Below are 21,443 nucleotides of genomic sequence, written 5' to 3' on the forward strand. Positions count from 1 at the left end.
CTAATAGCAAGCATTATGCTAGAATGCTTTATTGTTCAATAGCACTAAGCTTTACGGGTGTGAATTGGCTCCCAAAAGCAAATGACAGCCTCCACTCTTCAGCAGTCGTGGCAAATAATAGGAGGATAAAGGCAGTTAATTGAGGGGAAATGCCCTCACATAGACAAAGAAAGCAGATTTCTACTAAATAGCCAGCACAGCACATGGAGGGCAATGAAAACTTCCCTAAGATAAAACTCGACTCTTTTATTCTACCACAGAGCCAAAATCATTCCCAAGAAGCAAAGGGACCTGCGTTAGTGTAGCTGAAATTTAGAAGCTGGGCTGTCCTTTCCAGACTCCAAACAGAAAAACAGATTCAGTCTTTAAACTTTGCTTTTAATGACCCCCACTTGTTTCAGAGTTAGAAATTTTCTTTGTTAAAAATGAAGTGTACTCCTCGTGGATCAGCTTCTGAGTTGCTGATGCTCTGCTTGTTGAGTGTGTCAGCCAGGCCCTCAGGGCCACAGAGAAAAACACCTATTCTGGAGCTGTTAAGAAAATGAAAATATGGTCAGAAACTAGGTATGAAAGCAGCTGGATATTCTCCATGTAAATAATTTTTATGTTCTATAGATGCAAGGGTTTTTCCCAGTTACAGGAACTGAAGTAGAACTGGACATCTATCCCCTAAACCTCATAACCCCTTCAAACTTACTGCTGCTTCTAAAACAAATGCTGGGCTAAATCTCAGCTTGGCCTTAGTCGGTGAAGACAGGTTTATTGACCTCACTGAATCAAAGAAATAGAGATTCAAAGAGCTTATGGCACAAATTCTTGAGAGGAGCTATTCTGGTTTTTTCCTGCAAATTTTGGGTGGTTAGCTAAAGGTCACCCGTATTCAGGTTTGGTTTCTAGAGGCAGAAAGTGGTTTTGGAGGTGTTTAGACACCACCTGATACTCCTACTTACTTCAGCTAGAAGAATAGGGTGAGTTTTTTCCTACATTTTCTGCTAGTAACTAGATACTCCAAGAAGTATCTTGTAAAAAAGGAATGATTTTTTTTTTTTTAATTGTAGGTCAAAATAATTTGGTCAAGATCACAGATCATGTCCATGGCTGAAAAAAGAATAGAAGATACCTGAAGATAGATAGGGAAAAAAATGCTCCTCAAACTTTATCAGCCAAAGGAACAAGATTGTGCTGTATGGTGTGTATGGCCATTAAATAGAGGAAGTCCAAAGACACCATAAATTTGCAAAGGTTTACCCAGGATGCTTCCCTGCAATCGTTTTGAACTCATTTTCCCAGTTAGGTCTTCCATACAAGGTTTTCTGTTTCAGTCCTGTGATCACATCTTTCTCTTCTTCATGATGCACTGCGAAGTGAGTGGCCTGTGGGAAATGAAAGACAAAGGACAGATAAATACAGCAGCATTGTGTTCTGGTTAAAAAATAATAATGTCAATACTGACTGAGTCATTTCTCTAATGAGATTACGGAATTTATGGTGTTTTTCAAGGAAAGATAGGACTGATAAAATCCTGACTATCAGTGTCTACCCCTTCCTTCTCCCCAGACTGGGTGATCTCAAGAGTTAAAGCTATGAAACATTGAATGCAGCAATTAATTGTAGGGTTTTTCAATTAATAGGTTTAGTGTAAGAACTCTAACATAGGACTGCAAATTAAAAAATCCTTTCCCTTCAAATACAATAGCATGACTCTCTTGACCTTAATGAAATCCTGCCAGTTTGTTCTCTGGAAGGTTTGATCCATATGAGGAGGTCTTGCCTGTGTAATTTGTAGCTAGACCAGCTAAGTTAAGTAAAGCAAGGAAAAGAAGATGTGGTTAAAAGCATAAACTCAGGCCTTACAGAGTTCTGTAGCCCTTTTATATGAGACAAAAAAAAAAAAAAAAGCTCCAGGTAACTTTATCCCCAAGGAAAAAAAATGTGGGACTTTTCTTCTTCCCTTTCCCTTTTTTTGATGTTGCATCTGTGATAACTCCCTTGCTCCTCCCCCTCCCTGTCTATCTAGCAGAGCTACAGCACTTTGGGCACAAGGTGAATTTTGTAATGGTGAGATAAGTGTAATATAAAGCATCACTAAAAGTAACAGTGAGAGCCTTTCCTGACTCAATCCCACAGTCTCAAGTATCTGCTCCTTTATCCCCACAGCAACCTTCCAGCACAGGACCGGAGAACTCATGAGTCCTGAAACAAATCTGCTGCTATGGTTCAAGCTTTGTGCATTGGCTTCCCTGGTTCCTAAAGCTCTTAGTTACATGCTTTAGGCAGCACCAGCTGTTTTAGAGACTCCTACATGGTCAGCTGAGGTTCCTCCTGTGAGCAAAGCCTGCTTCCCACAGAGCACAGCCAGAGGAAACCAGAAAGGAAATCAGTGCACATGAACAGCTGATCCCATGTAACTTCTGATGGATAACACCTGTCTGCACTCAAAACCTCTGGGAGCCAGACGGATGCCCAGGATAAAAGACCATTTGAATAGTTATGAGAACAAATTTTCTAACATTAACCTCAGTTTTATGGCAGTGATATCCCGCACTGTGGGGTTACCTGAGTTTCATCCCAGCCTGTAAGGTAGATGTTATAGCTCAGAAACTCTGCATTATTCCTCTCCTGCATTTGAGCCTCCAGAGATTGCAAGAGGTCTGCAAACCATTCAAAGGCATGAGTGTCCCTGCAAAGCCAGTAAAAATAAATCTGCAAGAGACAAGAATGAGCTGTCAGGGGACACACTTATGTTTTCTGGGTTTATGTCTGTTGACAGAATGAGGATTATAGACTTCATGTGAAAAATGTCCTGAACACTTCAGTAGATGGGTAGGATGGTATTGAAGCTGTTCAGGAATTTTGATGCTGAGAGGGTTATGAAAATGAATGACTGACTGCAAGAACAAGGAAATATCTCCCTGTTTCTCTTCTACATTTTTAGTTTGCGATGTTTCCCTACTTATCTCCTTGTAAAACAGTTTGTTAGGGCATAAATAAATGATTTAGAGGTGAACTCTCTGTCTGCTGACAGGCAAGATAAAGTAGGTAAAAAAACCAGTTCTGTTCTCTGAATATGACCATAACTGCAAAGTGTGACCCCACACCTCTGCACAGGGAGTTTCCCGGGGCAGGAGGGGAGAGAAGGATGCTTCCATTGCTCTTCTTCTTACAAAAAGCCTTTGTGTTTCTCAAGTAGATGAACACTATTTCCACTGCTACTGGAAATCCCCAGGGCCACAGTCAGGATTAGCACGTGTGATTTGGCTTGCAGTCTATTTCTCCTTTCCTTATATTTTTGCTTTAGATCCTCCTGTTTTTCCTCCTGCTAATCTTGAGAGGCAACAGGACTCTTCCTTCTTTTAGGACTCATGCATGCCTGGAGCCAGATCACCTTTGCTGTGCCTGCTTTGATTTGGGCCCTTGGGCCTTGAACAGTTACAGGGGTCTGGGAAAGAGGACACAATACCTTCTTGAGCTTTAGGTTGGTGGCATCATGGCAGTATTTGTACCAGACAGACTTGAGGACAGATGCAAAGGGGGTGACCCCTATTCCAGCTCCAACCAGCATCACAGTTTCATAACTGAACACGTCCTCACTTGCTGTTCCAAAGGGGCCATCCACAGCTATCCTGGAATTGAAAGTATGCTTATTAAATCAGTAGTGAATATTCATTAACACCATTTAAAATTACAGTTAAAAGGTATTTGTCTGCTACAATGCCTATTTGGACTGAATACTAGTCAGCAAAAGGAGAGGTGAAATTGATAGAAAAAGCTTTAAAGAGGCACCTAAGACCCACATCTGTGTCACCATTTATCATTTGTATCACTGGTGCCATAAAATTGGTTGAGCAATATTTAAACAGTTATTGGTGTTTTTTGACTTTACCAGGTAGACTCTTTATACATACTTGGGCAACTTCCAAGCCTCCTGGAATTCTTGTTTATCACAGCCACAGGCATTGAACAAGCCCTCTGTCCAGTCTCCTACGATACGGACGTGAATGCTGAAGTAATCCTCTTCTGGAGCAGAGGTCAGTGTAAATGGATGCCATTCCAGTTTAGACACTGCTGGACATTTGACAAAAATGTATTGTCCAACCTCCATCTTGAAGCCTTTTTTCATCATCTGGAGCTCAATTGTCTTGAAGGGATGAATGACCACCTACAGTGAGAAGGGCAAAGGGAAAAATAAGGAAAAGAAAATGTCTGTCTTCACTGACGTATCTCACTGATGTATTTACGTCCACCATCACTGACATCATCCTCTGCTATGAGAGCAAGGAAAGCAGGTGAAACTTTCTTCCCAGCAGAGCTGAGAGTGAGACACAGCACCTGACAGGCAGATGAAAGCCTACAGAGGCTGCTGATGTTTTGGTTGAAATATTTTCTCACACCACACTTGCAGTCACTCCAAAGGGGACAGGCCAGGCTGACACATCTTGTAACACATGACCAGCTCTGTGTGTGCACATTGATAATTCCAGATGGACTTTACCCATTGCACAGAGCACAGAGTTAATGGGCCTGACTGCAAATATAGGGGCAAAACCACAGGGATATCCTACAGATATTGGATAGGTAGTACCACTGGAAATGGGTGTTTTCTTGCTTTAGTTGGATGGGACCTTGGCTATTCTTTAGAAATAATCTTCTAGAAGGAAAACCAGTAATTCTGTCACTCTAATTTTTAATCCTAAAGTTGGCTGCCAAAATTATTTTCATTTTTCAAAAGAGATTTGCAAGAGAGAGAATCAAGTCTCCCTGTCTGTTAATTTAGGTATTAACTGTTGTGTTTAGGATGGTGAAGGAAATTTTCTGCCAACAGGGCACAAAACAGACACCATAGAAATATAGTGTAGAAGTGGTTCACACGATATTTTGGTAAAATTACCAAAAGCATGCAAATATTTAGGAGCCTTCCAATGGGTCAGCAACATTATAGAGCACAGTAGAAACACCTAGTGTCATCCCCAAAACCCTGCTATGATTTGAACAGGGTGTGTCCTCAGGATGTCGCACAGTGCCATGTGAGAAAATTACCCAGAGAAAGGCCAGGATAGTTTTCATAAGTTTGAGCTTAGTTCTGTGCTAATTCAGCTGTCAGAATTTCAGGATCAGTGTTAATATCTGTGCAACACACCATGGGAATGGAAGCTCAGCATTAGATTTGGATACATAAAATAAACATGCTCTTAACTTGTTTTCAGGGATCATTTGTTCTGTGTCTTAAATTATTCTCAAGTCTATGGGATTTCTGTACTGCGGAATTTTTTCACCCAATACAAAGAAAATTAATTTCTTTCCTAAGATTCAGTCCTATGCCTCAGCTAACCTCCTCCTCTCGCTCACTTTTAGAGGCTACATTTGGATGTTAGATGTTGGCATCATGACAGCAGTCAGAACATTCCTTCCACTGATAACTTGGGTATGTAGGAGTTTCTGCCTTTGCTGCACCATTTGGAGAAGAAGGTGATGCTTTGCCTGGTATTAAGTGCAGCATCAGCACTTACCTTTGTGATAACAACCTTCTGCTGTGACCTCCAAAACCGCACCAGCCGCTCACACAGGTACAGAAACATGGGACCTACCACCCACTTCCATGTCTGTAAGCAGAAGAAAACAAGTCAGATGATGAAGATCACAGAATCATGGAAAGGTTTGGGTTGGAAGAGATCTTAGAGATTATCAATTTCCAGCCTCCCTGCTGTGGACAGGGACACCTTCCACTAGATGAGATGGTAACCTAGATCAAATAAAATCCTGGAAATTCTAGAAGCAGAGGTAAAGTTCAAGTAATCTGTGTTCTTTATTAACCAGATTAGGGAATCCTTAAGATATATGACAGCTTTAAAATTCTGGTCAGAGTGGGAATTTCTTTCTCTGTTGAGTGCTGCAGCTGGCTTTTTAGTTTCTACTAGAGTTACAGCAAGGTATTTTCCTGCAAGTAATTTTGTCTCTGTCTAAAAAAGAATGTAACAAAGAGAAATGTGGTATTAAGGTATTATTGACTCAGGTCTGTATTACAGCAGGAAAAGATGCGGTTTCTGTTAACAGATCTGTTTGAAATGTGAAAGAATAAACAGCCTGGTTAGTCAATAAAAGCTGAAGTTTGAAATTCACATTTCCGGGGTGTTATTTTCTTGCTAATGATCATTAGTCCATTAATAATGTTAAACTATTTATTATGAGAATTATAGCACTTTCTAGATATTCCCAGGACCCATTACTTTGCAGTTTACTGTTTGGATAAAAAGTTCTCAGATACCAATTGCTCTTTTGCTTTGTCTGTCAACTGTGCTTATTTTACAGCACACTGGAGGTATGTAGTCTGTCTGAAGTCCATTTCTGCTTACAACCCACTGTGCCCAAATCTCTTGCTTCATGCAAAGGAAGCTGTCACTGAAGAGTGCTGAGGGTTATATGGCTGGTTTTCTATGCAATTTAAGAAAAAATAGAAAACTGTGAACATTTTAAATTGGATTTACACACAAGCCAGGTGTTCTTACCATAGGAGGATTGCCTGAAAACTGGGGGATTGGACAAGCCTGACTCTTGCCCCAGTGACTGAAGTTCTTGTAGCAAATCTCTGGGTTGTGTTCAGCCAGGCTTTCAGCTGTCTGTCCCCGTACAATACGACTGGGAAGAAAGTAAAGGTCATTAAGGCAATGAAATTAAAATGGAAGTGTCTGCTCCTTATTGTTATTCTATTTATGTACTACTCTATTTATGTGGAGTTGTCGATTTCTGCACTGCTACAGCTTTGGTACAGATTTACTGCTCTAATTTACCCACAAAGTTACCATTAAAGAAATAAAAATGAGGAGGGAAGTTTGTGGGATAAAATCAAGGTTAGGTGAGGAACAGAGAGTTATGTCCATCACCACTTCCAGGATGTGGTCACAATGCTTTTCCTACTTTTTTTCTTCAATTAAAAAACAAACAAACTGACCAAAAGAAAAAAAACCCAAACAAAATAGACAAACCTGGAACAGACAAGTCAATTTGCTACTGACCACTACAGAGATTATTTCTGCTGTTTATTTTAGAAATTTGAAATCCCTTTCCAACACACATTCTTCCTTTGGCCCTTCCTCTCCCTCTAATGCTGTGGAGCAGCTGTTCAGGTGCTATGGATGAATACAGAGGCTTTTGACACAAGCAGCTATTGCAGCTATAGCAGCTTGCATCAGCCAATTATCTGACCTCAATTTTCTTGCTTGGTTGGTTCTTTGTTTATTTGTTTGTTGTTGTTTGTTTTAGTAACAAATAAAGAATCCTGGATGATCCAGTACAGCTGTACTTCCAATAGCAGAACTGGTGCAGAGAGGTAATTTCAGTTTCAAGGGGCAAAAGTCTATTCTTTTTCACTATTTCCTGCCTCTCTCCAGAGTTCTGCCAACCTCAGGATCTTAGTAGAAAAATTCAGATTAAGATCTGCTGAATTTTCCCTAGAAACAGTCTGCTTCTAATCAGGCTGGTCAGTTTTATGTCAATGTGATTCTTCGATATCTTCTCACCATATCTTCTCTTTCTGCTTTTCTAGCTCAGTGTCTGTAAACTAGACAACATTTCTGATATTTCAAAAAAAAACATGGTATCTAAGCCATATGCATACCTAGCTTGTGTGACAGATTTTTCAGAGAATTGTTACAAAACCTCTGCACAGGGTTGAGACATAAGATATTGCTCATAAATATTACTAATGAACCTCTTCTTCATTAAATGTTTGATTAATATCCTGTCTGAAAAATAAAGGGAAGCAGTGACAGTGTCCCAGCAGCATCACGAGTTGCAATTTGCAGGAATATCAGCAGTTGCACTTCACTTCCCCACTAATGACAAGGGGTTCAGCTGAGCCACCTCTGGGATGAGTTACGGGCACAGGAGGAGCCCGTCTCCTCCACTGCCCATCCCACTGCTGAAGGGAAAGGGGGTCTGAGGGTTTTTGCCTGGCTCTGTGCTCTATTCAAGGTTTGACAATGTCAGTACCCTGTACAAGAGAAAAAAAAGTTTCTTTCCCCTTATCAGTCAGTGTAGATGCTCTTTCTAGTACTGTAATTAAGTTTTCAGCAGTATAGTCTTGTAATTCTTTTTTGGGTGAAGGTTTTCCTTTAATTCCAAAAGAGCAAACTGCACCTCTGTACCCTCTCCTCTTTACATTTACTGTGTTGGGAAATTTGGGACATTTGTGACACAGACCTCATGCACAAATAAACAGCAGTGCTTCAAAAGTGCTGTAACAGCTTGTAACAAACAAGGATTATTTTAGAGTCAGAGAATTAAATCACACAACGGCTTGGGTTGGAAGGGACCTTAAAGATCATCCAGTTCCAACCCTCGTGCCACGGGCAGGGATACTTTTCACTAGCCCAGGCTGCTCAGAGCCCCATCCAGCCTGGCCTTGAACAATTCCAGGGATGGGACAGCCACAGCTTCTCTGGACAACCTGTGCCAGTGCCTCAACACCCTCACGGTAAAGAATTTCTTCCTAATAGCTGATCTAAACCTGCTCTCAGTTTGAAGCCATTCCCCCTTTTCTGTCACTCTGTGCTCCTGTAAATAGTGTTTCTCCATCTTTTTTGAATCTGCCCCTTTGATGCTGTCAATAACCTTTGACTCAGCTTTCTGTATATACAAGGATGTGTGTTTGTAGGGATTAATGAGAATATGTGTGACAGCCTTCTGTCCCCCGAGATAAACTGGAGTTTATGCCTCTTCCTAACATGTTGCTTTGAGACTGTCAGTTCATACTCATTCCATGACATCCATCTTTGCCCACTTGAGATGCCTTCCATGAGTGTAACAAGCCCATCTTGTATTTCTCTGTGGATTTTCTCTGAACTCAAAATGTCATTATTACCTTGAAGGCCAAATAAGTGAGGTCACTGAGTTCACTGGAAAGCATCCCTCCCTCTACAGATGAGAATATTCCTATGTCTATCTGCTCCCAAAGGACAGCTCAACTTCACTGACCACCACTGCTGCCCAAACTCTTGCCTTTTCGTTCCAGTACAATTGAGATGGTGGGAGTACAGTGAACACTGAAGTAAATAAAAATTCAATTTTTATAAAATATATGTCAGCTCTCCACTGACCTCTGGAAAGGGCAATGTTCACTTTCTGATAGCATTGTGGTAATTACTGGCAAGTTTGGACATTGTGTCAGTAACTATACAATGCTGAAGAAAACATGAACCACTTGGTTTTTTCCTTCCACAAGTTTTGCTCAAACTGTTTCCTTGTTATGAAAGTTGGAATGGACAAATAGGCTGGGGGTGATTCCCATCTGCCTTCTATTTTTGTTCTTCCTGTTTTACTTTGATTTCTGTCTTTTTAGTGGGACTAATGGACTGTAAGGAAGTGGTTTTGAATAGTCATTTTTGCTGGGCATTTTTAAAGCACACTTTCTATTGCATGTAGGACTGCCTTTAAAATGGGAAATGTACTGTAATTATGAACTACTTAAATGTAGCTTGGATACTTGAGGTTTTTTCTTTATTCACCCATTCTTTGGTTTTATAAAATAGATCTAAAGTCCATTTTTGTAAGTGCTAAAATTGTGTGTGTGTAGTGCTAAAACTGTTTCATTGGGCTTTTCAGCTCTTTCAGAAGAAGATATGGAATGAAGCAACAGGAGAAAAAGACGTTTGGCATTTGAAAGTTAGAAAACTTTACAAATGACTATTTCTAAGTTGAAACAGCTAAAAATCTATTCTTAAATGCGACCGATATTACAAGTTCATCCAAGCCTGAAACATAAATCTATATTACTATACTTTTCATTAACCAATAAAATTCTAGACTCTGTGTAATTTCTATACTGAGATCTCCTTACATGCATGTGTGTGATGCAATTCCTTTTAGGAGAGAAAGGTAAATTTACAATTTGAAACAGAAACCTTGGGAAAGAGCTTTGCAATTAAGATATCAGAAGAAGTTGAATGATAGCAAGCTTAAGTATGCCAAAGTCACATGAAACCTCCTGTGTGAGGACAGCTTGTTGCACCTATCAGTGAGAGCCTCTTGACTCTCAGAGCCTCAACTGGCCCATCACTGCCATCAAAACCAGCTGCTGCTCAGTGACAGAAGTCCCCATACTCATGTGTGAAGGGGGCTTTAAATAAAGATTCAGTAGTTATCAGATATTTTGTGATAAGCACAAATACTCACCCAGCACCGTGGATGACGAGGCCAATAAAGAAGATGACAAAGAGATGGTGGGTGTACCAAAATACTTCGAAATATGACCTCCGGATGGTTTTGGTGGATGAGGTGATGATGAGGATGAGGGCCAGTGTGATGACAACCCCAGTGATGCCAGCCAAGTACGTAAAAGCCACATAGAGTCCCCCGATGGGATTCTGTGAAACAATTGCACACCTTGGTCTAAGGAAGGGGTTGCATCAAAGCAGAGCCAGTTGAACCATCCCTCACCAAACCTTTTACTTTGTAACAAGTCCTTAAGTCATCTGATGCCAAAATCCCAGTTCATTTTGGTTGCATGGCACATTTACCTTTACTAAGGTAATTGGAAGTAGAGAGAATGTGTTTTCCATGAATTAACACACCAAGCATGGTTTCTTACACTGCCGGGGCTCAGCAGCACTTCTTTGGGGAAGGTGAATGAATTTGCACAGTTCTGGTGTTCAGAGCTGGAATTCTACATCCATATTTCAGGAGCTAAATGAAAATTCTCCTTTCCTCTGGTATTGCACAGCTGTGGGACTCATAACTCATGCAGAGTTTGGAGGCTCAGCACTCTACTGAGAAGTAGGGAAGTACTTTCTTTTCTTTTTCCCCACTGACCACAGCTTAAACCACCCAACTTCAAAACTTTTGCCTTTACTTCTGTGTACCTTTCTGAGTTCCATGTCTAAGTCAGAACATTGCTTTACAGGGTATGCTTCTACATAATGTTTTTAAAGTACTTAGAAATCTTCAGGTGAAAAAGTTTAAAGTACTACCCGAGCTCAGCAACGATACTACTGGCAAATATAGAAAAATGAATTCTACAAGGTTTTTTCTGCAAGATGGCCCAAACCCAGACTGTGGACACCAGAAACAGGCACTCTGCTCAAATGCTCTTATATGATCACCTACACAAATGTAATGATGACCCTTTGGTGTCACTTACAGCAATGGTTTGTCTGTAGAAGTTGACGTAGCTTTCCTTTGGTTTGTCTCCAAGGCCAGAAAGCACAGCTGCCAGGGTGCCTTTCTCTTCCACACGGGCTTGCACACTCCACTCCACGTTGAATAAGTGTGCAATGGTGTGAATTGCTAGGAGTGACAGGAAAGGAATAATCAGCATTGATCACAAGTACTCGGTGGTTTGGGGTAACATTTGAAACTTTGTCACATTTGTCAACTGCTGCTTAAGAGCTCTGCTGCTCTTGCCATTCTTCATCATAATTGTAGATCACTGATGTGTTTTACTGTTAAAATTTTACCACCTGAATTTTGCAGGTTTTGGGTGAGGGAGGGAAAGAAGTAAAGGGAAAAATTCAGTATATTTTTGTTCAACAAAGCCTTTCAACAATTCAAGTACCCTAAGAAATGGGATACTAAAATATGGAATGGCTTAAACTATTTGTTGAGGAACATCCTCATCCAGGACTTCTGTAAAAGAGTCAAAAACTGAATCTGGATTTATTTGGGGTCACATTTATTCGTGCTGCTTTGTTCCACAAATCTGCTAATAATCATCAGTAATATTCTTGCTGAGCTGAATGCATCCAAAAACTAAAACAGCTGAGATGTTCACATGAATTTCACTACATGCTTTTGTAGAGTAAAATTGAACAATGCTTTTCAAAACTTGAACCACCTCCTATCAGCAGATACTTATTTATCTTCAAAGGGTCCAAGCTTTTTACATCCTTTTTAAAAAGAATTTCTATTATTTGTTTTAGATGGAAGATAATAAGTAAATCTAAACAAGAATTCAAACCAGCGTATCCGGTTCTCAGGACATTGCTAAACTCCCTTTATTAAACTATCATAAATAGTACTGACAGTTCAAAATAAAGGTATTCTTTCTTATCTTTTGCTCTCTGACAGTTGGCACATATCAGGAAACTGATTTAAGCCTTGGCACACGCTGACTCCTTCAATGGAATCAGGTCTCTGTCCATATCCTTAAGAACTTTGAAGCCACCTGGATTCTACGTAAAATACACAAGAAAGCAATAAACAAAGAAACATTGGAGTACCAACCAGTGTGAAGGGCGATCATCCAGGCCACCATTTTGTGAAAGGTGAGGTTCCTGTCCAGCTGTCGCCTGATACGGGTAGAGCAGCACTTTGGGTTGAAAGAAAAAGGTATGTGAAGACTATTTGTGTTGTCTGTGCACACTTTTTAAAGGCAGGGACAAAACCAGAAGCCCTGAGCACATTGGAGGCATTGCTAGGAAAAAAATTAAAATTCCAAAATATAGACAAAAATATTTCCCTCAATCTTTCAGAAAACAGGAATTCCAGATTATGTTTTAACACGTCCCCCTGAAACAAAGTATTTGACAAGGAGAAAAAATTCAACATCCAGTGTGACAATGTTTTAAATTGCTAATTATAAACAAAATGAGGTTTTGCAAAAAAAAGTCTGCCATGTTAGAGTGACTGCTTTGGTCGCACCAGGATCCTATTGTGGTTCACAGTCTGGAAACAAGCTGCAAGTTTGGGTGTAACTGTCTCAGGGAGCTCCCACTCCAAATCATATCACCTATGCCAGTGATATGAAGGCATTCCTTCCCCAAAATACTGGGTTTACTTCCCAGGCATTCACCTACAACTTGATTTTGGAGTTACCCAAAAAAAACAGCAAATATCTCTGCAGATACAAACCAAAGAAATTAATTCTCAAAAAAAACCAGAATTATATTTTCATTATTAATGATGATGGGTTCCTGACAGACCCCAAATGAACTCTGCTGCAGTCACTGGGAGTTTTCCTAAAACCTGAAGTCCCTGTAAAGCCGACATTTGCTGTCTCCACACAATAAAAGGCATGACTGTCATGTGCTGTATGTTTGTATTGCATTTGCTGACCGGATAGGGGAACAAAACACTATGCAAACTGCCACAAGTATTTCCTCACAAGAGACAAACTCTCTGGGGCTGCCACAATCACTTCAGACTATAATAACAACCAGGAGAAATTTGGCCTTTTTGTATCACCTATATTGAGAAACAATAAAAACTATTGTAGAATAAAATGTGGCATAGTGAGTCAGTGCTTGACTCCCTTGCAAACACCACTTGATCTAAGAAGTGAAGGCCAAGCAATGGCACAGGGCTCCAGCTGCCTTCAGTCATGTGGCTCATTAACAACAGTTAATACAGCAACGATGGGCATGCAAAATACAACACAGCTATCCTTTCAATGAAGAAGTTGTAAAGTTATTACAAATTACTTTGTAACATGTGATTTCTGGGTGGCAGGATGGAGAGGGTGAGACTTTTCAGTATACTCCCTTTGAACGCTGTGTTTGAACAATCCTTTCCTCTTCTTGACCCCAAGGACATTGCTGTTGGGAAGGTCGATTCTCTTCCAATAAGTTATTTGACATTTAAATGATTTTTCTTATAGACCCTCACAGTTGTTACCTGCAGAGCATAGCTAATTAGAGACAACAGCACAACAAGCATAAGCAGCTATCCCCCTGTGTCCCCCACTGCCAGTGGCTCACTGGGCCATTTTTGCTTAAGATCTAAAATTACATCCTTCCTGGAGTGTAGCTTTACTGCAAAAAAGCAACTGGAGCTAAACAAACACCAGCTGCCTAGGAGTCCTATTCTATGCCCCTAACTGCCCTCCTTGCTCACCCTCAGAGCCTTTTGCTTCCTCATTCCCAGCTATCAGCAGGAGAGCATGCTGCCAGCAGGAATGGAACTGTATCTCCCTGCCTGGAACTCACTTTTATCTGGGGGTAGTCTGAGTGACTCTACCACAGTGCCCAAGGCAAAGGACTGACTCTGTAGTTTGAATACAAAGAGGGACAGTTTCCCAAGACCTTGGTTAGAAAAGTTAGGTTATGCATGCTAGGAGAGGAGCAATTCAGGACAAGTAGCACAAAGTCCCAGCTGGAAAACAATTCTCAACACCTGGAATCAGATTTTGGCCTTCCAGTACTCTGCATATGTATCTGCAGCTCTTTCACTGCTTTGAGCTCAGAAGACCTCTGCCCAGCTTGCTTTCACCTGTGCAATCTCAAAAATGCCTTATATGATCATTGGCTCATCACTATTTTCCAGTTGCATTCATCCACAGCAACATTAATTCTTTCTAAATTTATGCTCATTATTGGCTTCTGCAGCCAGAGGAGTCAGCTTGGATTTTGGCTGATACTTGCTGATCTGCCTGGGAAATAACAACTTTAACCCTGCAGCTTTATTTAGTATCCTTTCTCCTTTTACATGAATGGAGGGTATGGCTGGCTGTTTTGTAGCATCTCAGGATCTGAAGGAGTATAGGAAAAGACTGAAAGCCTAACATGTATTTCCAATTTTATATTCCTAAGTGTTATTCCTTAGAAAGGCTAGAGCACTGGCCTTGCTCATAAATATAATTAAAGAGTTTAATGTGGCAGGCACATCTCATTTATTCAGCCGCAGTCATTGTGAGGATGCATGTACGAGATGGAAGTACAGCCAATTTTGTCTCTGGTTATTTTCTTATTGCTTCATATCCCTCTTTCTTCCCTTGTGAAGGACTGTTGAAACACTGCATCTATTTTATCACTTCCTCTTCTGCTCTGCCTTTCCAGCCCCTGCAGGCTGTCTCATTTGCATTAAGAAATTTAGACTGGGTTTAGAGATGAAAAGCAACTTCTGGGACCTGGTTTTGTTGATCATGTTTATGTTAAAAATGTCCAGAAAGAAAGGAAGAATCATTATACATTTGGAAGGAAAATTCATGAACTTGAGGAGAACATTGCTTTTTCACTGGACCATGGCCTGCATTGTCTGCATTATTTCTGCTGTAATAGCCAGAAACCAAGATTTTGGCAGTGTGATAGTGTCAGTACTATCATAGGAAATCTCTCCAGCTGTCACTTAGGATAAGTTGTCCTTTCCTTAGTGTCAGTTCCTCAGTGCTATGTATAACATTTGTATTTGGGAGCTCAAAAAAGTCAAAAGGCGTGTGAACTATTTCATCTGAGGTGGAAATGCAATTCAGATAAGATAGAACGTAATTTATGAGCCAGCTGAAAAAGTCTCCTTCTGAAAGTGTGAAAAGACTAAATTTACCTTAAGGACTGAGCGTGCAAAGACAGACAGGGGATGATATTTCCCTCTTTAAGTGGCCGTAGCATCAGTGACAAACAATGGATGTGTGTGAGCATCAACAGCTTCTGCCAGCCAAAAGAGGGACTTAGCATCCAGGGCAGGACCATGGCCAGGAGGCAGCTGAAAAGGGAGGACTCAAAGGAGACTAATTCAAAGCTAAACTCTCATCAGAGCTCTAGATACCCCATGGTCATTAGACCTCAGTCTTGCTCTTGGCCAAACTCCAGGCTTATCTGCTTCTTGTAAGAGGACATCCTCAAAATATGGTATATTATCTGCTTCTTGTAAGAGGACATCCTCAAAATATGGTATATTTGGGGAACTTGGGCACAGTTTCTTGGTATATTTGCAAGTCTGTTTAGGTATGAAAGATAATATCTTTCATAAATTTTGAAATTCTTTCTTCATCTTACCGCACTTGATCCTCTGAGGAAGGAGAGCAGGTTTCGACACACTGGCAGCAGAATCAGCATGCAATTGAAATTCAGGCAGGCTGCAGGGGCCCTTGCAAGAGCCAGAGCACGCTGTAATTAGAGAGATGCTGTTATTAAATGTATTACCAAAGACATTATCCAGGGCATGGACAGGCACAGATTTCATTTATGTATTATATCTTAACTGGTAAAGAGTGTGAGATCTGGAGTTCACATTTACACTGTGAATATTCAATGGAATCAGGCTCTGGTGAAGGCAGAAACACATGTGCAGGCAGAACATGCACCTGCAGCCAAACAGACACCTCCTATTTTCAGTTTTGAATTAACATGGTTGTATAAAAATCTGCCTGTCATGTTTGGCATTCGACAGTCAAACAGGTGCAAATCTAAGCCATTAGTAGAGTTTTGTGCCCCAAGGCTGTAGAGCCTGTGGTTTCAGTTGGTGGGGGTTATGGACAGCTTATAAGAGAAGTGGTTTAAGTTCTCTGTCAGTAAAGGAGTCTAGAGAAATTTATTGCCTCAGCTTTTAGGAATCTGTTTCCTTAACGTTGGTCTTCACACCATTAATTTTATTTAAGATTTTTGAGCTGTTTGAAATGAAGGAAAAATGACCATAGTAGTCAAAATGCAATGAAGGGAAGAAAAATAATGTTTGCTCTCCTTGCATGGATTGAGACCCTTTTAGGTTTTAGAGCAGAGCTGTTTGGGTTTACACTGAGCTCTGCTTATCCAAGCATGAGTGACTTCAAAGGCAAATGCATCATGGTGGCAAAGGACAGGATTTGATCCGCAGACCAGAAGCTGAATGGGATTTCAGGCTTTGTAGAATTAAACCACAGCTTTGCAAACCTTCAGAAAAATGCTGTGCTCTGTAATCTGAAGCTTAGGTTGATTTTTATGCCTGTGATCAGGGTTTTAAAATATGTGAACAAATTAATTTTCCCTGTCAATAGGTCATGACCTGTGGTAGCTTTGGAAGCAAGTTTGTAGTAGGACACTCAATGCTGCATTAACCAGTTGGATTACATGGAATAGCCCAGGATCCAGGATCACTTCACTACCTGACTACCACTCACATTCCTGATGAATATATGAACGGTGATTGCTTTGCAGAGCCAATATATTTATAAGAAATTCATGCTCTGAAAAATAATTGCAAGGAGAAATGACTGTGCAACAGTTCCACAGAAATATTTTATTCATCTTTTTCTTAATAAAGTAGCCACAATTAATGCTTAATTTAATTACCAGGAGCATAATAGTTAACTGAAAACATCTTTATAATGGGATCAGAAGCACTGAACATCTGCCTGCATTCAGTTATCTGCTTGCATGTGATTTCTACATAAGCCTGCTGCTCCAGCCACTAGATCCAGTTTTGATCAGCTAAAACTATTCAAAACTGCTGTGTGCTCTGTCTGTGCCAAAATAATAATGTCTTGTACTTACGCCAAGGAGCACTCTGGTGTAGAAGAATTTTGGTGGGACATCATACACAAGATAGTACCACCAAAAGAGGAAGACATTTAAGCCCAGCCACACAAGCTGAAAGAGAATTAAACAGGAAACTTACAGTTTGTTGTTAGAAATAATCCATCTGAATTTACCCAGTTCAGATCACAGTCAGTTACATCCCTGTGCTCCTATTTGCACACAGAGATGTACTGCAGGGTATAAAGTTTTCAGCAAGGGTGAATGAAATCTTTCTGGTATAAATAAACTCTGATTTGTGAAGACAGGATACAGGAGTGGCAATAAGCCAAAACACAGCAATGCGCAGCCTAAATGTTTTCGTAGGTCAAGGAGTTTAGGGTTGGTTGTATCAGGACTGTCATATTACAACTGTTTAATTCTGAGTCCAGTTAAATCTCTAAATACCATTGAAGGTTGGGGACTCTTCCAAATGGCGGTTCCACAGACACATTAAATTATGTGAGAAGAAGACTTGGAAGCTGTGACAAAGAAGCTTGAGACCTAACTTTAGATAGGCTAAATTACACATAGGGCTGAATTCAAGAAGAGGGTCTGAAATCAGCCAGCAGGGAATATTCAACACAGGCCCTTTGGTAGCATGTAGACTACCCCAAACCAGGCTTTGTTGCTGCGCTGCAGAATTTTCTCGCACTTACACATCCTGAGGTGCATGTTATTAACTCTTAGGCAGCTACAAGTCTATCTGGCCAAAAGGTCATAATGAATCTGGGTATTTGCCCTCCTGGAGCTGGTTGGCTGATTTCCCATCCCATATTGAAACATATCTGTAACACTGCACTCAGACTAAGTAAGTTTTACTAAGTGGTACATGAAAACAGAAAGAAAGTCTGAGAACTGGGAGCCCAGAAAAGGTGACATTACAGCTCCTCACCCCTCCTAACCCATATATTTTGCTAGTTCTTTGGCTCAAACAACACTGTAAAAAAAAACTGGGTTTATTTCAGATCTTAAAAATGTCAATCAATACTGGGAAATTAAGGGATTTCCATCAGGGTAAGGCAGTATATAGGAAATCCCCAAATCCTCATTAAAACACCAAGTTTATCTCCGGATTAACTACTTAGGACACTTATTAAAAGTGACAGTGGCACGCTCTGGCAGCGTGTTTCTGTTTTGTTGAGGTACATCAGTAGGAATTGTGTCTGTCCTGTTTCTGTCAAGCGCTGGACAGCCCTGTGCCTGCTCAGTGTGAGTAAAGATGTAGAGGCTAAAGCAGAGCACTTGGGGAGGGTTTCTAGTGGTCTATCCTTTTAGCTGGTTTCTTTGTCTGTAGTTTCCTTCCCTATTACCCTCACCTTGTTATAGCTTTGAGGTTCAAAACCCAAGTTCCTTATTTGTGCAAAATAAAGGCCTCTTACTTAATTCTTTTAATATTTCAGTTCTGGTGGGGGAAAAAAAAAAAGCCAGAATTCACCTCTTGGCAGTTTCAACTTCCTCAAGTCACTGAAGGTGACGGAAAACATAGTCACTCCCTTTCAAAGCACTGAAGTACCATAGCTATGGGATTAGGTTCCTAAATTACAAGGTCATACACAAGTACTGATTGCTCATAGCAGTAGAAATACTTTTTGGAATAAGGATGCTCACATTTCAGTCACCAAAAATATACAAATTCTATGCCTTCTTTTTCTTCCTCTCAATATTTACATCTACTAACAAAAGGTAGCCACAATACCTGAACTGCTCTTACATTTTGGTTTTGTATTTGTTTTTAATACATATATGTATATGTACATAATATATGTATAGAGATATACCTTTATACTGTGAAGTAAAAAAAAGAAAACACTAGAGTATAAATTCAGTTTTCTCCAAGGAGGACTGCCCTGCTTACTCTTTAGCACTTGTAAATGCAACTGGGATTTTCCATACTTTTAAATCTTTATAAGAATTAATTTAACCTACTTTCACAGCCCCTCTATGCAAACTGTAAACAAATTCAATTCAAATAGTAGTTGTCTTAATAAAGGATTCATGAATCTCTGCTCTAAATCTCTGCTCTCTTCTCCCTTGAATCTGACATTAATAAATATTTTACACCATCAAGACACTGTGCTTTCAGTTCGACCCAATTCTGTTTATAAAAGTGCAAGAAAGGGTGATTGTTTTAATTGCTTTCTCTGTTGAAGTGCACATAGTTAAGTTAGTTTTAAAGTTATTTGTTTTGCTCAGCTAAAGTATTTCTAACAAAGCAAAGTGAATACACGATCATTTCTCAGTTAACAGTGAAGCCTATGGCAACTGAAATACCTGAGAGCTCCTTAAAAATTATTCCCTTGAAGCGTTTCCCTGCATTTGCTGCCCCAGTTTCTGCATAACCAGGTGCATCTTTCACTGGCGCAGTGAGAACTGCTCAGCACAGCTTTCTGCAGAACTTTTCACTGGACACAAAAATCACAACAATATTTGTACTTACAACGACAAAGATGGACAGTCCTTCGTTCTCCACCCAGTTCCCCATGGCTGCCTGAGATGTGTGTGCACTGCAGCCCTGCTCTCTCTGGGACAGCCTCTACGTCTTCTCTCATGAGGAAGTGAGAGCAAAAGGTTGCAGCACCCTGTTTCCTTTCTCATTCATTTGGGAAATAAGTTAACCATTTAATCATGACCCCAGTTCTGTTTCAAATAAGTTTCTATCATCTCTAGACACAGCGTTTCATAACTCAAATACAAATAAACTGTTGAAATATACCTTTTCATTGTGATACAAAGGATAGAATAAATTATACAACTGGTCAGGTTTTCTGCAAAAAAATGTATTGCCACTTTATATAACTTTTAATGCTGAAGTCTAACATAGAAAGCACAGAAGACTTACCTCTGCCCAGACCTGTCTCTTTTTAATCACCTCAGGACTGAGATGCAGTTCATGCTGATCTTTGTTGATAAATAATCACTATTACTATTTCTTTTCCAGTAATTCAATGTCCACAGAAACTTCAAAGTGTAATCTAACATTCCTCTTTGTCTGGTACATTCAAATCTCACTAAATTCCTTCCAAAATTCCTCTTTGTTCTGGCCAAAACTGAGGAGAAATGTCACTGGATAGGCTTTTTTTTTTGTGGTTTTGAGTCTCACAGGATCCCCTTTGATGGCCATCCCAAATGGATCACAGAATTATAGACTGATAGGAGGGTTGGGTTGGAATTGACTTGGAAAATCATCTACTTTCAACCCCCTGCCATGGGCAGGGAGGCCATCCACCAACTCAGGCTGCTCAGGGCCCCAACCAACCTGACCTTGGATGCTTTCAGGGATGGGGTAACACTTCCAGGGATGCTGGATGTCATCAGAGGGTCTGGTGCCCATATCTTTGTTTATGGAGGTAGCCTCTGGAAGTTAAACAGCTGGAGTGGCTGGGAAGGAAAGGAGGGGGGCAGTTCTGATTAGCGGATGTCCATTCTTGCAGTGAAGACAAGCCTTCTCTCCCTGACCAGGAATGGCAGCGTTCTCACTGCCTTTTTCTTCCCCCTAGCTCAGGGTAAGTTACTTGTGCCTTCTCTGGGGTGAGCCAGTGCAGGTATCCAGGATGCTTTGAGCTTCAGCAGCTTTGCCTTGCCTGGAAGCTCCTTAGGTACCATAGCCCCTGAAACATGGAATTATTGGCTCAGGAGGTTTCGGGCAGGCTACAAACCCAGAAGGGCAGATCTTGGATCAGTCACAACAGTTGCAAAGTCAGAGGTCCTTCTGACAGCCTGAACACAGACCATGAAACAGAGTAGATTTCAGCTGTCCTCAGCCTAGCAATTAGTAAATGCAGTAGCTGATCTCACCGCCTGAACTCAAAAGAAAGGGCAGAGGTGCTGGGCCCTTCCACAGCCAGTGAGTTCTGCTGCTCCCTGATGTCTGTGGGTTTTCTGTTACCTCTGAAAGTGACATGACAAGCACAGGAAACTTTGCCTGTTGCTGCAAGTGACAAATTTGACTAGAAATGGTACCAAAACCACCCACTCATCACCCCTGATTTAATTCTGATTGTTTCACCTTCTAAATGAATGAAACATTTTTGCTATTACAAAAACCTGAATGTTTTATGCTTGGTACTTATTTGGAAAATACATCCTGTACAAGAAAAAAACATGTTGTCAGCTGTATATTAATTATGTAGGAGTGTAAAACTAAAGTATGGAAAAATTAAATGCTATCTCACTCTGTTTATAAAATTTGTTTCAAGCTACTTGATTACACAAAGCATTTTTCATCCTTCTTTGTGCTCAAAAGTTCAG

The 21,443-nt window shown here is 40.5% G+C and overlaps 1 protein-coding gene across 1 annotated transcript; it reads right to left on the reverse strand.

Annotated features, from left to right (window-relative positions):
• Positions 1-357: 357 nt before the first annotated feature.
• Positions 358-19,921, reverse strand: LOC119702313 (cytochrome b-245 heavy chain). Its single transcript, XM_038140172.1, has 13 exons — positions 19,633-19,921; positions 17,172-17,267; positions 15,699-15,809; positions 12,214-12,298; positions 11,132-11,277; positions 10,168-10,358; positions 6,504-6,633; positions 5,508-5,600; positions 3,906-4,159; positions 3,461-3,623; positions 2,557-2,703; positions 1,249-1,373; positions 358-530 (listed from the first exon to the last, which is right to left on the reverse strand). Exons 1-13 carry the CDS (start codon positions 19,675-19,677, stop codon positions 404-406), a joined length of 1,713 nt encoding a protein of 570 aa, XP_037996100.1. The 5' UTR covers positions 19,678-19,921; the 3' UTR covers positions 358-403.
• Positions 19,922-21,443: the final 1,522 nt, after the last annotated feature.

The sequence above is a fragment of the Motacilla alba genome, chromosome 1, assembly GCF_015832195.1.
Source record: "Motacilla alba alba isolate MOTALB_02 chromosome 1, Motacilla_alba_V1.0_pri, whole genome shotgun sequence".
NCBI classification, from domain to species: Eukaryota; Metazoa; Chordata; class Aves; order Passeriformes; family Motacillidae; genus Motacilla; species Motacilla alba.